At 34.8% G+C, this 18,543-nt stretch overlaps 1 protein-coding gene across 3 annotated transcripts in view; it reads right to left on the reverse strand.

The window, feature by feature from the left end:
- Positions 1–3,818: 3,818 nt before the first annotated feature.
- Positions 3,819–18,543, reverse strand: part of LOC144442243 (synapsin-2-like) — a 129,664-nt gene continuing 114,939 nt past the window's right edge. For 2 of the 3 annotated variants that reach the window (XM_078131537.1, XM_078131530.1), the window contains 6 exons: positions 12,299–12,361; positions 9,504–9,646; positions 8,532–8,606; positions 7,655–7,757; positions 6,817–6,935; positions 3,819–4,130 (listed from right to left, as the gene is read on the reverse strand). In XM_078131537.1, coding sequence (XP_077987663.1) covers positions 3,824–4,130; positions 6,817–6,935; positions 7,655–7,757; positions 8,532–8,606; positions 9,504–9,646; positions 12,299–12,361 — 810 coding nt within the window. In that variant the 3' untranslated portion in view covers positions 3,819–3,823. The remainder of the gene's footprint in view (positions 4,131–6,816; positions 6,936–7,654; positions 7,758–8,531; positions 8,607–9,503; positions 9,647–12,298; positions 12,362–18,543) is intronic. The other variant, XM_078131546.1, reaches the window with a different exon arrangement.

The raw sequence follows: 18,543 nt of genomic DNA on the forward strand, positions 1-18,543 counted from the left end.
TTTCACATAGGTTTTAATGTTACATTCCTTTAACCGTTATATTAGAACAGAACACCACCCTCACAAGGTTTTGATAATTAGGTAAATCAAGGATTACCAGATTTTGCAATCTCACAAAGTTAGGGATGTCACCCCAATATAAACATACTGTAAATGATAACACAGACATAATCAACAAATATATACCATCATTTTTAACTTGGTCATTTTTTACTCTGACCTGTTTTTGGTCAAGATTATTGGTTAATAAATCTCATCATTTCAGATTCAGACTAAAATTAATTCGTGTGAGATTTCTTTTGTACAGTCTCTTGAAATCAAAACTTTTTTGAAAATCAGCAGTGATTTGAGCGCCGGTGTACAGCAAGTTGAAATCTTGTTAATGAATATTCATTCTGTGTAACTAGAGATTGATTCTGCTCAAGTTATTCATACATAGGTTTGTGACTTCACATATTGAGGAGACGATTGAAAAAAAAGTGTTTCATTTGATGAATGTTGTCAGTTGTCATTTGAATGTCTAAATGAATAGAAACACACAAACTGCGAACTATGTTTATATAGTTTTAGCATCAGATTACAAATCAGTCAACTTGCTCTTTTTCCCCTTAGAGGGACACTTTTGAAAATAGTACCTGCTATTCTAAAGTAACGATCCACAAGCTACATATACAGCTCTCTATTTTAATACATTCACAGCTACCAACGACAATAGCGCCCTCTATGGCTAAACTAACAAATAGAGAGTACTTTTGTTTAGTATTTGTCATTTATAGGCACAAGATTGTTAATCAAACCTCTGGACTGACAGGATGAATTGACTCAAAATACCACCACAACATTTTTTTCCCCACTCTGACGACATTACTTTGCACACAATGTTTATGATTACAGTGTTTTTATAATACAATATATGGTGAACAAACTTATTGCCGCCGTCTTGTGTGACCTTTATGTAAATTCACCAAAAATAGTTCAACAATGTCACACCAAATTTCCTAAAATTCATACAAACATCTATGTTATTCTGGAGTTTGGAATTTAATTTTCAGACAGCAACTGATTTTTCATCACAATCTGTAAGGCCCTCCTACCTACAACACGTCATAACATTTTCAACAGATAGACAACAAGAGGAACAAGTTTCTCTTCAAGTTACAAAGTTTGATTTAAACTAAATTCCATGAGCTGTGTACAACAACTTCCTAATACTGTAAAACTTGACCCTTGACCTAGAAACTTAACCTTTGACCTATACATGATTAAAATTAACATAGAAATATACAACAATGCGATTCTAATTGTAAAATTTGTGCATAGCAGTATTAATAGCATTGTTAGATTAAAACATTTACAGCGGATATTTACATATTAATTTAGCATACAGAATATGACACTGAAGCAAAGCAAACATTGCAGCAAAAAAGTGTTTCAAATTGAAAAAAATGTTTCAATTTTTTTGTGATAGAATTAGTAACATTTACAGAACACATAAACACTGGTTCAAAAGTCTACATTCCTGGCCAAAAACTCCAAATGAAATAGAACTTGGCAGTGTGAAAGTTATAAAAAGCCATATCAGTGTTCCTAAGATGTGGAAGGATTTTGATGCACACTTTCATACTTCAATCAACGCAAGAATTTTCTAAAAAATATTCGAGATTTCTACATCTTATTATAAAGCAGTAAACAGTTTACTCTAATATTAAAGATACTCACGTTGCAAGCAAACACTACCCAAATCTATTCGACTTTTTTCTCTCTAAAATTTGTGACTTTTTTTTGTTATATAGAAACGATCAGTACATGCATGATAATTTCAACTATTATATGCTTACTTGACAATTGTGAAATCTTTAAATCTCCTAAAAAGTTCACATAGATGCTACCGAAACCTCCAATCTACTTAATAACACTGTATATTATTGTGATTCTTTTCTTGTGATAGAAGTGTGACCCGGAGGAAAGGAAACTGAATTTGGAAATTCAATATATACAAAGTTAAATACCCATCCATTCAGCCTGGGCCGAAAAACCTATTCTAAATCGCTACTAGTATAGTACTAGTACTAGTACTAATTCTCATAAAATATCCCATCCCTAAAATTCCTTGGAATGTTATAGAGAGAAATAAATGTATGCAGCACTATGAGTAATTATGCTAATTTATTCAAATTATATGCAGATATCAACATTGGACATTTTAGCCTTGGTGGAAGACACATACACATACGGTTGTTTACTGTTGAATGTCGTCTTTGCTACCAAACTTGGAAAGTCTGAAGAGCAAAAATGATAAAGTTTCTGATGATTTTTGGTGCCACTTTCTGATCTCTCAAATGAATTCCAGAAAGGGGAAAACGAAATACATATGACATGTAACTATTCATTAAATTTGAATAAATTTGCAAATATTTGAATAAATTAAACATATTTTAATACATTAGTATTACATTTGCATGCATTAGTTGCTGACTGTACAGCTGTTTTTTCTTCCTTTTTTTAATTATAAACTTCAAAGTGTGTGTTCCCATAAAACTAGGTCAAAGGTCAGAAGTGACTGACTTGCCCTACAAGCTTTCTGGGATCGCATTCTTGAACGGAAATCACAGCACGCCTTGAAATATTTCTAAATTAGTCGTACAGTGGCAGATATTTCTAAACAGTTATGTATCCATGTGGAATGTATGTTAACATCTGGCTGAAACATTTGATTATGGGTGATAACCACAAAGTCTTGCATAAGACAAACTGGACGATTTTACACCACAACATTCAAACAGGAAACTCGTGGATAGTTCAGAAAAGCAATACAAGTTTTACATTTTCAAACTACAATTTGATTAAAGTCTGTAGTCATGTTGGTTGTGTGCCATGTCTGTGGATCAACACAGCAGATGTAAAACTCTGTACAATACAATCAGAATCAACGTCCCTTCAAAAACCAGATTTTTAGATTGTCTATATACAAATTTTGCTTTTTATTGCAAACTAGCATTATTATCTGATTGTGTTCATCACGTAGTGCAATCGAAAGATTGCTGTGACATCACTATTCTTGTGCACAACATCGATATCATTAGTTTGTTCCTACATTGCAATTTACAGCATCATCACTTTATGCGCACAAAGTGATTTGAATAATTCTATAACTTTTGTGTAAAACCAATTTTTTGGAATAATTGACCACATTATTGGTCATGTATATAAATCATAACAGATTTAAAGAGAAAACCATTACCCTGGATTTGAATCCCCCTCCCCCCCCCCACCCCCCTCTCCCCTCTCCAAAAGCATTATTGATACAAGCCATATTAACACTTCATAAGACACAAGACACTTTTAATTGTCTCACTAAATTCTAAACAATAAAGGAGCAGCTCTATTCCTTGCATTTCAAGAGATTTTTTTAGATGACCAAATTCCATTTCTGTGAAAGAAAAATTTATGAGTTCAGCAATTGCAATTTGCTTATAGTACAAGCCTCCATATTCGTTTTATGTTTGCTTTCTAACAATTCTCACTTTAAGATTGTTATTTCTAGAGTGGGTTTATTTGCCAATAGCCTGCCTACTCACTGGATCTGTGACTCGGCTACATTTGTTTACATGTATATGGTTAGTATTGGATAGTGAACAAGTATAATGGAGTCACAGATCAACTGAGTAGACAGACTAGTTAGCTTTTTAGGACTCCAGAACAAACCCAATTTTACATTACTCCTCCCACCCATTCACACTCCTCAACCCTAATCCCATCCCCCCCAAAAAACAAGTGTATTGTTCTGTTTGACCATACCATTCATAAGGCAGGGGTGGTCTGTTTAATTGATATCACCAAAGATATTGGCAAAGGTTCTCTTGAGGTTTTTGAAGGTGTCATCCTCCTCTGGAGGTGTCACTTTGGGTGGTGGGTTAGGAATTGCTCTTTGTGTGGATGAGGGCGTACTTCTCTGTGAGGAGACAGGGGAAGCTGTACTGGATGGCTTTTGTGGACTTGCTGATGGTGTAGCTCCTTTAGGTGGACTAGGTGATCGTGTGCCGGGATTCATCTTGGGGGAGGCAGCACCACTAGCTGTTGGAGAACTTCCTTGTGAAAAAGCTAAAAGTTGTTGGGCAGAGGCAGTCTTCCTGCAACAAAAGGACATCAGTCAGTGAAAGGAATACATGATGCACATACAAGTCAAACAAATATACACAGACACAGACAGACAGACAGACAGACAGACACATACACACACACACACACACACACACACACACACACACACACACAGACACATACTTTCTTTATTAGACAAGTTATTTAATTTCACAGTGAGTTGTACATCCTATGGCTGGGTGATACATTTATTTTCTATTCTTTCCTAGTTGTAAATTATATTTGGTATAACACATGTCAGTAATAAATAATTCTACTATTACTATTACTACCAATCATAGTACACATAACACATAAAGCCATTGGAATTACTAGTATCTTTGAGTTTTGGAGTTCATTTTCCTGGGGTCTGCAAGGTCAACTGATATCATTCTAAAGTCATTAAATGGGATAGTTTGCAGTACATCTCCCACCACAGACTGTTATTTGTCTTGTCAGGTACAAGGAATTTCTGGTATTTCATGATTGATCATATCTAGTCATTTCAATTTCAACCCATATCAAAGAGTACTTTCAATTATTCTAAGACTTTTGAGAAGTAGTTTAAACAGAAGCGAAGACTTTCCAGGAGTCTTGGAACCATGTAGGGAGTTTCATCTTACCCATGGTGATTCTTGACTCCCTAAGCATTTTGTTTTTTTACCTCTTCATTGTATCTCAGACTGTGAATATTTCATGTATTTCTTAAAAATGTTTTATGCAATTTAATGTTGAAATGAACAAGTACAAAAATTGTATTTTACAATTTTGTTTACTATTTAGTGTACCTTTGTGAATATTAATTCAGTTCCTCGCTATAACTTGTGACTTCACCATTGGTAAATCATGTTAGCTTTTTTTTTCTGGGACTCAAATACTTGGGTTCAGCCTAAGTCTGATTTGGCATCATCAATGAAATTCTTTGTTTGCCATCCACGTGCAGGTAGGTTTGTTGGTAATTTTAGAAAAAAACCAACACATTTCAAATTTCTGCAGACCATATAAATATCTTCAGAATAACTGCACAGTCATATTATCTAAATAGTTGTTTAAGACAATCCCTGACATTTCTATTTCTCCAGTATAGTATATTTAGGTACAAACAGAAATTGAATAAACAGAAAATACCGCCAATGGCGTTGTAGCACAACTGGTTTTTAAAAATGTTTATCCATATGCTAGTCTATGCTAACAATAGGTGTTTATTTGCTGAATAACTATCCAGTTGCCTATCCAACCATGTTGCTATCTTTACGATAAATGCTATCATTTGGCTGTTGCTATGGGCGTGGTCATGTTGTTAGATATATTTGCATACATTTGTGTATGTTTTTGTTCACTTGTGTATGAATTCCTGATATTGTCTTTGCAATATACGTGATCATTTGGCTGTTGCTATGGGCGTGGTCTTGTTGCTAGGAAAATGTACATACATTTTTTGTATGTTTATTCAATTGTCTATTAAACCCTGTTGTTATCTTTGTGAAATACACCACCGTTTGGCTGTTGCTATGGGCATGGTCATGGTTACTAGGGTATTTGCATACATTTTTTGAATGTTTATTCATCTGTCTTTCTATTCCTGTTGTTATCTTTTGCAATATACGTGATTATTTGGCTGTTGTTATGGGCATGGTCTTGATGCAAATTTACATACATTTTTTGGATGTTTATTCAATTATCTATTAAACCCTGTTGTTATCTTTGTGAAATACACCACCGTTTGGCTGTTGCTATGGGCGTGGTCATGGTTGCTAGGGTATTTGCATACATTTTTTGAATGTTTACTCACTTGCTTACCAGATGATGTTGTTATTTGACCAAAATATACTGCCATTTGGTTGTTGCTAAAGGGCGTGGTCATGGTCGCTAGGGCCAATTTTGTCAAAATGTTTTTAAGAAAATCTGCAGAATAACAGTTTCAGAAACATCTCGCCAAGTTTCAGACTAATTGACCAAGTACTTTTTGAGATATAAGTTTTTGACCAAAAATGAACATTTTTACACCTAATTTGCATATCACTCATGGAATCATGGTATGCTTAATATTTCTTCGTCCATACATCCCTAGATAAATTCCCATTAAATTTCAGCCCAATCTGCTCAGTAGTTTTAGAATTATAGATTTTTAACCAAAAAGACACATTTTTAGCCCTAATTTGCATATCACTGATGGAATCATCCCGTCATGAACAAATCTTACTTTACATCCCCTTAAGAATGTTCCCACCAAATTTCGCACCAATCTGCCCAGTAGTTTCTGAGTTTAAGTTTTTTGACCAAAAATCACATTTTTTGACCCAAATCACACACCTGTGATGCGATCATTTTGATTTGAACAATTTCCCAACTAGACACCCAAAGTAATGGACCCACCAAATATCGTGGCAATCGGTTCAGCGGTTTTTGACTTTAAGTTGTTTACACACACACACACACACAGACAGACAGACGCCGGGCGATCCCTATAGCACTACTGAACAAGTTCAGTTGTGCTAAAAAATGAATTTTACATGACATGCTACATTGCGGGTTTTTTTTCTGTTTTTTTTTTCTTTCTCTGCCTGGTAGGTGTTGGGGGGAAATTCGGGGATTGCGACCAAAGTATTCAAGGCTTTATTTGTGTGTGACAGCGTTGCTCAGTGAAGTGAGTGGAGTGACTGCGTATTTACTTACCGCATAGCTGGTGGGGAGGAGCGTACTAATTGGTTCATTTTCTGGACAACTACTTCTCCAATCTGACGACGATCCTCATCTTGGTTTTCACCAAGTAATGTCATGGCACAGTCATTGACCTGTAAAAAAAACCAACCCAACATACATGTAATGTCAAAGTATGCCCTCTAGGTCAGTTTGATGTAGGAGGTGTCACTGACATACAGCCATTTCTTGTGATGCTATCCTAGTACTATGTGGTAACACATACAGCAATTTCTTGTGAAGCTATCCTACATGTAGTACTATGTGGTAACACATCCATAAACTTCTTTTAAAACTCATTTTACAAAAAATGCTGTCTTTAATTTGAGGACATACTGCTTCCGATATGTCATAATAATGAGTTTATTACTGATATAAAAAATAAATATGTTTACAATTTGAGATGGACAGTATACAGAGGTTGATTTGTGGGTAATTGGAGTAAGTATAATACCTGAAAGATGTTTTTTTTTTTTCAAAACAACAAATCCAACATACCACAAGTTAAAAAGATTCTACAGACAAAAAGTTATGCTTTAATAAGTTTTTACTTAAATTCATGGCCCATGTCTCCTTCTTATTGAACCTTTTATAATAAGAAATGTTCTAAAAAAAACAATAACTTTTCTGAAACACTGCTAAAATAAAATACCTGAAATCCCATTGAAATGAATACTTGGTTATGACGTGAAATCTAAAATCATTCTTCAATTTGATAAAACTGATCTCAAATTTCTATTTTGACTCTTTTTAAAACATTTTTTTTGGTCAATTATCCTTTAGTTGATTAATAAAATAATGTAAAAGTCATTACCTCAATAATATAATCTTTGCCATCTTTTCCATGAATGGCTTCAACAGCTACAACATCAAGACCACCAAATATTGCACTACATTCATCCACCCAAAATTTAAACCTACGAAGAAAAGAAAGACAGATAGAGGACAAAGTTAAAGCAGATAATTCAAATTGTGAAGAGTAAGAGAGAACTCTGTGTGTTTGTGTAACGCATTATGCCCTATCAGGATTCCACCAATGAGATATCACGATTTTTGAACCCATTTCATACTTCTCAACCAATGAACTGTTGGGATCCATTTTCATCTTTCCAACCAATGAACTGTTGGGATTTTGAATCCATTTCATACTTCTCAACCAATGAAATGCAGGGATACATTTTCATCTTTCCACCCAATGAACTGCTGGGATTTTGAATTCCATTTCAAACTTCTCAACCAATGATATGTGAGGATGTTGACTTGAGTCCATTTCAAACTTTTCAACCAATGAACTGTCAGATATATCTTATATAGATGAAAGTGGCCATACGAATGAGGATTTGGTATTCATTTTGGATTTTTAATTTGTAAAACAATTTTTAGTATGGCTTCTTGAAAAATCAATGTGGAACAACAGTTGAAAAGTCTGTGTTTTTAACTCAATACATTGCAATATGCACAATAACAAACATTTGACACATTTATTAATCTTTTACAATTGAGTTACAAACAAGGACTTGGCATATTAAGTTGTTTCACACTGATTTTTCAAGTAGGAAGCTATGATAAAATTATTTTAGAAATTCAAAATCCAACCAATCTTCATCCATATGGTCACTTTAATTTTTAAACAAATTCCGAATCTAAACTAAAGTTGAACCCTAAAATCTGACATGACATAGTGTACTAACCTTTCTGTGACAGCAATTTGTTCCAGTACTGAAGACCCAGTGTTAGCTTTCCAATTGCCAGAGATAGAAGTTCTCCTACAGCAAAAAAAAAAAATGAAGCTAAAATTAGAAATTCCCAATAAGTTTGAAAGTGAACTTTGAAGATGTCAACAAAATACTATAAGAATACTATGTATTAGGCAGGCTGTAATATACATCTTGTCGCTCCACTCTCATGGCCGATGTTTGAGGGCACCCTGTCACGGCTTCCCTTACAGACTATGTATTACTACTATTAGGCAACTAAGAATGAATATTTGAATGTTGCTTAGTTCATTATGTGTCAGGGAAATGAGGGTTTTAATTTTTTTTTTTTTTTTCATGAAAACTTTCATTCATTCACAGTTAAAAGTCAAGAAAATATTTACAGGTCATTTTGCAAATTTTACAAATAGGAGGTCAAAATGATATCAAATTAATATACAAATAATATGGCTGCTGAAAACTCTATGGGGGGGGGGGGGGGGGCAAAAGATTGCTAATTCCTTAATTCAAGATGGTGAATCCCCCAAATGTCAAAAGGACCAAGAACAAGTTCTCATCGGGCAAAGTTTGTAGAGATTCGCATAACTGTTGACATTTCTACACATAATTTAAAGACACATTTTTTTTAGACAACAATTTAAGTAATTTAATTTAATTGGTTGGTTTTATTGGTAGTGATCTATTTTAACTTGTCTGCTTATTCACAATGTGAATTATTTTAATGGGTCGGTGTTATACTTATTCCCTCTGTGTGTGCTGTTATTTTCTTTATTTTTGCAATTTTTTAACTTCAGTCTGTACAATGCGCTGAGACACACGTGTAGCATGTTTTCTTACATGAAATAGAATAATAATAATTATAGTAACTTTGATTTTCATGAAAACTAGTCCCGATGCACAGTGCATTTTGTTAGTTCATATTAGTATATATATAATATCAATACTTACATAAATGCTTTATAGTTGGTGCCTATCTTCTGTATACGTATGTCATATTTGGCATCAACATAAGGCTCTGTGGTAGCATAGCAACTAGTAATGGCTACAACACTCGCAATGTCTTGGAAATCATGGTGGTTTTGAACTCTGACCTGTGTGTAAAATTAATAAATACATTGGGTTGAATTAGTCTAGAGGCTATCCGTTGGGTTTGAATCTGAAGATCCTTTTAGAGATGCTGTGATATCACGTTGGCATCCACACTTAGGGTTCTGATCGTACATGTTACAGTTCAAGATCATGTAATCATTTCTTATCATTATATTCCACTAGATAAACACTGTATGATCGCAAATACCTATCTCCCTCTACCATAGAGAGAGAGAGCCTATCTCCCTCTACCATAGAGAGAGAGAGAGAGAGAGAGAGAGAGAGAGAGAGAGAGAGAGAGAGAGAGAGAGAGAGAGAGAGTGCAGCAGCAGCAGCAACAACAACAACAACAACAACAACAACAATTCTTCTGACTGTAAAACAAGAAGCACTTCACATTTTTTCCAACGAGTTTGAGGATGGCAAGATTATACTGAAAAATTGGAGTCTGCCTCTATCCTTCATGCATACCCCCTAAAATAACAATTTACTGGGGACTGAGAAGCCACAATGTTAATAATAAGTACATCAGAATCATTTGTGAAATCTCATTGAATGCAATCTTTGGTTGCATTCACCAAAGTCAAAGTTTTAGAAGAGCAATACATCATAGGTTAGCTATAATAGCAACCAAGTTTGACATCTTAAGAACCTAAGAAACAGTTATATGAGAAAGTGATATGTTCCCTTGCCAAATAGCAATGCAATGGGACTCTCCTCTACATTGTTGACAAACCTCTCATTGCTACCCTGGTTAACCCTGGGTGAGTGCCAACAAAAGTTTTAACATACCTGCAGGTAGCAACTTTTCTTTTTTTTTTCTTTGCCACTAATTAACATTTAAAATGCATGTCACCAAACAGAGCAGAAATGCTTTTAAGAAATGTCAACAGTTGTACACAGTTCCATTGTTTAGGGGGAAAAAAATGTGCCATCATGCAAATATCGGCTATTCATATAAATTGCAAAAAAACATGCATTGCCAAACTTTCTCTCTTTATGTACAGTTATGAAAAGAATGAGTCTGAGTTGAAAATCCTCAGTAACATTGATGCACTTTTGTTCTAGAACTATACTCCTTTTCAAGTCACAATTGCCCTTTCCATGTGCATAATGCTATCAGTTAGTTGGAGCACCATTCATTTCAACCGTAATGATGCTACCATTGATTGTACAAATGTAAAGTTGGTAACCATGCAAACAATAAAATCTACCAACCAGAACCAAAGTACTAGTCAATGGATGTGAACCACTATAAAAAAAAAATCACTCATTTGCTATGAAACACTATCACTCTATCCCCCATGGAGTAAGGTCACTACCCTCTCTAATCTCAGCTAGACATATAATTAGCACATGTCAACAGCCTAAAAGCCTTTACACAATTTACTAGCTTGAAGGCCGGCCGTTACATCAATTCAACATTTCCTTTACCCTTCCTCAGTAGTCTATTTCTCAGAACTACCAAAACATCACTGTGGGACAAAGTGCATTGAGATGACAACTTGAACTGAACTGAAGTTAGTTTGTATGTACATTGTACGTATATGTATGTATGTATGTATGTATGTATGTATGTATGTATGTATATGTATGATTGCGATTCACTTTGTCCCAATTTCAACTCGTCCCATTTCAACTCGCCCCAATTTCAACTCGCCCCATTTTCAACTCACCCCATTTTTAACTCATCCCATTTTCAACTTGCCCCAACAACACTAGTAAACGTTTATAAATCTAAACGATACATGGACTAGAAGTACGGGTACCAAAAAATTTACATGATTTTACCTACGTGGCCAGATGAAGCGTAGCAAATGTAACATTTCGTAGCAGAAAGTGGTGTGGGTTTTGGCTAAGTGTTTGGTAGATCTAGAACTTATACTAGCACAACAACTTTCCTCAGTTATGGAATATCACTTTTCACATTAGGACTTAATGTTTACAACCCAAACAAGAAATAATAATGATAATAACCAGGGAGAATATTAGTGACTGACACGCTTACGACTTCCGCACGTACAGGTTTTGGAAACTTGTCTCCTCTCCCCAGTTAACGTAATTGTAGTATGTGTTTACAGCGCAAGTGGTACTACTTCATTAGTGGAATACGAGATACCACAGACCCTCCAAACTGAGTACTACTAGGTTCGATTTCATATATGCACAGGTTAATTATATTGTAAAGAGTTGGGACGAGTTGAAAATGGGGCGAGTTGAAAATTGGACAAGTTCAGTGGGACGAGTTGAAATGGGACGAGTTGATCCGTCACCTGTATGTATATGTATGTGTGTATGTATGTATATATGTGTGTATGTGTGTATGTATGTATGTGTGTGTGTGTGTAACGTATGCATGTATGTATGTATGTATGTATGTATGTATGTATGTATTTTTTGTATGTATGTATGTATGTATGTATGTATGTATGCATGTATGTATGTATGTGTATGTATGTATGTATGTATGTATGTATGTATGTATGTATGTATTTTTTGTATGTATGTATGTATGTATGTATGTATGTATGTATGTATGTATGTATGTATTTTTTGTATGTATGTATGTATGTATGTATGTATGTATGTATGTATGTATGTATGTATGTACTACTTACCATACCCATTCCTACATGTGAGATTAAACTACTTACCTTGCCCATTCCTGCGTGTGCATGACCAATCTTAATTACACATGGAAACTTAGGTGTCATTAACTGGAAAACAGAAAAACACATCTAAGTGTTAGTATGGTATGAATACATCAAATGATAACTTATTAAATTCTCATTGGCTTTTTCTCAAAAATAAAACCTCTTTTTTTTGGGTTAAAACAATACAGGAATAGAATCATATATATTTTGAGCACAATAATTCACTTGGTGACTTCAACATGGCTCGATATCAAGATCTTAGAAAAATAAAATTTGATATGTTGCTATGACGATATATTAAGAACTCCTATTGAGTTTTTTCTCAGTGATTTTGTTATACCTCACTGCAACAGTATAGAGTGTTTGGATTAATTCATTGAATAACTTGTCACAAATATCATGTACAGGTCTGGAGTGACAAATGGATTTGACATTTTGGTCTGCTTGCAGATCATGAACTTTTGGGTTTTAGACTATTAGTATGTAAATTATTAACTTTGGGTGTTTTCATGTATTAGTTACAGTACAGTCAAACCTGTGCTAGTGGTAACTTTTACAGACCAAAGTGACTACCTGCATCTCAGAACAAGAGAGGTGGCTGCTGTGTACAGTATATTTTATATGGGAAATGTATCAGGATGGTTCAGTGATAGTCTCTCTGTAAAGGTGGCCACTCTATAAAGGTGGCCACTCAGTAAAGGTGGGCATTCTATAAAGGTGGCCACTCTGTAAAGGTGGGCACTCTATAAAGGTGGACACTCTGTAAAGGTGGGCACTCTATAAAGTTGGTCTCTCTGTAAAGGTGGGCACTCTATAAAGGTGGGCAATCTGTAAAGGTGGGCACTCTGTAAAGGTGGCCACTCTATAAAGTTGGTCACTCTGTAAGGGTTGGCACTCTGTAAAGGTGGCCACTCTATAAAGGTGGGCACTCTGTAAAGGTGGGCACTCTGTAAAGGTGGCCACTCTGTAAAGATGACCACTCTAAACTGAGGGTGACCACTCTCTTAATGGTGGTCACTTCATAAAGGTAGCTGCTGGTACAGGTTTGACTGTATATGTATCATTTTGTACTGACTTTAACATAAACAATAATTTAATATAACTTAGAACTATTCATGTCTACCATCAAGACAGCAAAATGATAACAATGACAACTGAAACTGTAACTGTAATTTGTGATCATAAGTGATTGACAATTTTATGATTGCTTGATATTTTTCATTAGATTTTCTTAAGATACACAGAAGACTCAATTGAGAAAACTGTCAGATGTATTTAAAGGAGAATCAGAGAAGACATGGAAGTTTCTTTTTTTAGTGATGTGATATAAAGATTTGAGTGAAGTGATTTTTAGAGTAGATCTCAGAATAAATGAGTGGTAGAGGAATATTGAGACCACCACCACCACCACCACCACCACCACCACCACCACCACCACCACCAAAAAGGCTTGCAATAAACACAATTTCCATCACCTCAAATTTTATCTTGAAATGACTCAATCACCATGACCCAGTTATAAACTTTGACCTCCATCACCCCAGTTACCATGAATGTTTTATTCCACTATCTGCTATGAACTTTGACCTCCACCACCTACTATGAACTTTTGACCTCCACCACCTACTATGAACTTTTGACCTCCACCACCTGTTATGAACTTTGGCCTCAACCACCTATGAACTTTTGACCTTCACCACCTGTTATGAACTTTTGACCTCCACCACCTACTATGAACTTTGACCTCCATTACCTATTATGAACTTTTGACCTCCACCACACACTAAAAGTTTGAAATGATCTTTGACCTTCACACCCCGGCTATGAACTTTGACATCCACCACATACAAAGGAAACTTACAAACCTCATATAATGTATGTACGCATTTTATCTTCTCAAACTAAGAAATCTGCTGAAAATTGAAACAATATAAGTAAATCATACAAAAAGGTGGTGTGACAGAACTTGACATAAACTTTCTTTGGTGAACATCAGTTTTTATTATCAGTAGCTGATGTAATCGGTCATGCAGTGAAAGTGATATTCAAACTGTCGTTATGTTTATAGTAAAAATGAAAAATGACTGGAATTGAATTAAATGATTCATATCTCCTTTTTTTTTTACCAGAAATTTGTTTCATAATATTATCAAAATTTAATATAATTATTTTGTAATATTTTATCACAACACACATTATGATCTCAGTAAGCCAATTTGATATGCTAACTGACACACACCAATTCTTGTGACATATCATCAAAATGTGGTGCTCCCTTCTCTCTTACTGTGTGGTGACTACTAACACTGAGCGATTTCTTGTGACAAAAAGGGAAAAAGGGAAATTTTATACTTGAGCATCATGAATTGTCTGTATTCATGATAATGGTGGTTATAACCAATACTTATTTCATCATTCTGATTGCATTGAGTGGAATGGTTTATAGAGAGGAGAGCTTTAGATTTTGAGTACTCTAGCAAGAACTGCACACAGCCTGAGTGTTACGGCAAAGAAGTCATAGGACAGTCAATGACCAAACAACTACAAAGTAACAACTACTATTCCATATATGGCATTTACGCCAAAGCTAATTTACACATATTGGTAGTTGAAAAATTGGTCACTTTTGACCTTTATTAAACTTATGACAACCGTGTACGTACTTCCAACTGTTTTTTTTTTTAGGGATACAGTTATATTGTTCTAAACAAAGAAAATACTACAATATCCCCTGTAAACAACTATCACCCTTAAATAACTGACACATAGTAAATCAAAAGTTTAGTCACAACTTGTCACCAGTGAAACACGACTGTTTCAGCCACATGACTGTACTGTAAACACTACTAAGAAGTTCAGGCTGAGAATACGGTCCATTTAATACTGAAATGAAATGCATTGTCACACTTCACAGGTGTTACCTTTCTTTCCGGTTGGCGTAACTCATTCAAGGAATACAGAGGAAAATATCCATTATACTAAAAATTTGACTGGACGTACGTCACTGAAGCATGAGAGACGTAGCCACTGTTCTGCCATGCTGTCAAGATTTATATTTCACCAAACAACTTGAAATGGCCATAAAAGGTGTCTACACCAGGTATTGAATTCATGCCTACGAGGTGTTAGGAGGAAATTTTATAGGAGATTACCAACTATGATATTATGTGTTAATATTTCTACTAAAAACTACTATGCTTATGACAGCTGGGAGGGAGATATGATGACAGGTATAGCATTGATTTGATTAGAGTTAGTTTGGAGGAAAGTTAATAAAGTTATAGGGATACGGATCGAGATGGAGAGAAAAAGCAGAGAGGGATGAAGATAAGGAGGATGGTTGCTTGGTAACAGAATTGATTAGATTTTTCCTAACCTGCATTATGTGCGCTCTGTACTGCCCTGTTTTCAGACTCTGGGCGAAGGCAAAGGAAAAGGAAAAGGAAAAAAACAAAAACAAAAACAAAAACAAAGCAGAAATAAAAGACAATTACGGATTGTTAGAGTGTTAATAATATAAACAGAAACACTGTTAGTTTTAATGTTAGTATAATCAAGTGAGGTAGACTGACTAATCATGGGTAGTGTTGTTTTTCTTTTTTTGCAGGAAATAAATAAAGACATACATGTACTGGTGTCTGTTTTTGATGATCATCATGATTCTGTAACTGAATCAAAGACAAATTGATATTGAAACATGCTGCCGAAAGACATCCTAATTTGATGCAAATTTTATAAGATTTTTAGATTTTCAAGTTTGTTACAATAAAGAGAATGATGTGCATCTGTAAACTGAATCATTCGAACATGATTCTGATCATGACATCATAATTTGATAGCTGTTCGATGAAATAGACGTTAGATTAAATTGTCTGTTGTACAATGTAGAGAATGAGTCTGAACATACTTTTTCTGAAACTAAAAAGAATTTTTTTTACAAGCATTGATATTTGCAGATGAAGACATACAGAAACTTTGAAAGCAGTGGCAGAAGAAAACAGAGTATATAGAAATGAAGTCTGGTCCAATGGGTGAGTGCTGCAGCTAAAGAAAGATATGCAGTAAGACACAAGTAAATATGAAGATACATGTATGTATTGCATGCATGTAACTCAAATTAGACTGCAAAAAAACAAACAAAAATAAATTGTCTCCATAAATTTATTGCTCTAAAAATACATATCTTGTGAAGATACTTTCTCGTTTTGAATGTTACCAACTTTTTCTAGCATACAATGCAAAGCTCAATATTTCATTTCTGCTGCTTTGACAAAATCAGATTCTGATTGGATGACACTGTTCAAACTTCAGCCAATCAGTGTGATCAAAACGAACCTGTTACATCACTGTGTGTTTACACAAAGAAGTGAAAATCTGATTGGATGAAACTGCTCTCATTCTAGCCAATTAGACAACTTCTTTCTACTTTGGATGACAGAAGTAAAAACTTGACCTCTGCATCCTCTGTGAGTAATACTTCTCAGAATGACATTTGAAAAATCTATTTGCAATGTACTATGGTTTTAATATTATTCAGAAATGTGTTAATGACAGGATTTGGCAAATTTTTTCTATAAATCAGTTTATTTCCTTCCTTTGAGGGTGATTAAATCAAGTGGCATGATTTAGAAGTTCAATCAAGGTGAACTTTTTAAATTCCTGAGAACAGTAAGTTGACAGTTTGCTGAATTCACTGTATGTGCCTCAGTCTTATTAATTTAACTGATATTTTGTTCTAGAGAATTCTAACTCAGACTCAGTTAGAAATCAGAAACAAACGAGATCGCCATGGAATATTTCAAACAGAGAACAAAATGGACTTATCCATCCCATACTATAGTCTTTAAATGGCCACCAAAATATACTGTTAACTCTATGTAGACAATTATAATGAACAGATTGGTGATCTCCTTAAAAACAATATGGTAAATATTAAAAACATTATTTTAACATTTCAATAGGCCTAGAAAAAAAGCCTTTACCCCCCCCCCCCCCCCCCCCCCCCCTTGATTTGCAAACAAGTTTATCCCAGAAGCACACTGACATCATGTCAAGTTTGGCTTCTCATTATGAAATGAACACTTTTAACTTCATGGAACTCCTGTGTATTCCCATGGATTTCCTACTCCCTCTTGTCAAATACACGCAAAACTATTGTGTATTTGTGTTTATCAATTTACAACCACAACAGAAGAAATCACCACTGTGCTAGCTAAGTTGATTTACTTTGAACTCTTTTACTCATACTGTTCATATATGTCATCTTTGAATATTTGTGAAACAAGTAGCCTATAAATACAGTGGTATATTTGAAGATGTCAAGTTCCTGCATGAAATGTATACAAACTGTGCTACTGTATATTTTGATGTACTTTGGTATATAATGTTTGTTATATTGAAAACCACAAAGCCCTTGAATTCCAGTATGCAACCTGTGACACTGATGGTATGGATGTTCCACGATGGTAATCCTTGAATCTCAGCATGCAATAATCACGACCAAATTGCTTTTGAAATTCGTAATGTACATACCAGTTGAAAGTGTGAAAGCTCTTGAAAGGTGTGAAATGCTCAGCATGAAATTAACACCAAATGAGCTCTAAGTCTTGTACATTTCCATTGACTTTTTAATCCTAGCATTTAATAGACACTTATTAAATTTCAGTATGTATAGGGAGACTTTAAAGATCTTGAACTGCCTGACCTATCTGCAGTGTATTTTTGTGTGTATGTCAGGTATAAATGCCAGGCTATAGGACAAAGTAGCCTTGGTATTGAGGTTGGTGTGACATATTCATAAAAAGTTAACGCTACTATTTAGAGTCTCTTCTTACCGCTGTTTGACCTCTTCTGCTGAGAGGTCAATACTTTAACATTGGATACATAGCATGTGTTCACAGAATTAATTTGAACCTTTAGGGCACTACCTGTTGACTTTGTATATCCAAAGTTCTCCCTCGGAATCGTTTTTGACAAAATGGTGTGTTTTTAACATTTAATCACTTCAGTTATTAGCTGCTTGAGTGAAGGTTGGCTATGAAGGAAGTGTCTGCGTCTCTCAGAAATATTTAGTAAAGTTGGAAACAATGTCGGGATTAACATTTTGGAACAAGTGATTTTTTCCTTGGGATAAGTGCCATTTCCTCGGAATTAGTGACATTTTCCTTCCCATTGTGATATTTTAACTGACATAGTCTGAACTATTGAAATATAACCCCACATTTATTCTTCCATGTTTGAACTGA

This window comes from Glandiceps talaboti, chromosome 1 (assembly GCF_964340395.1).
Source record: "Glandiceps talaboti chromosome 1, keGlaTala1.1, whole genome shotgun sequence".
Classification (NCBI taxonomy): Eukaryota; Metazoa; Hemichordata; class Enteropneusta; family Spengelidae; genus Glandiceps; species Glandiceps talaboti.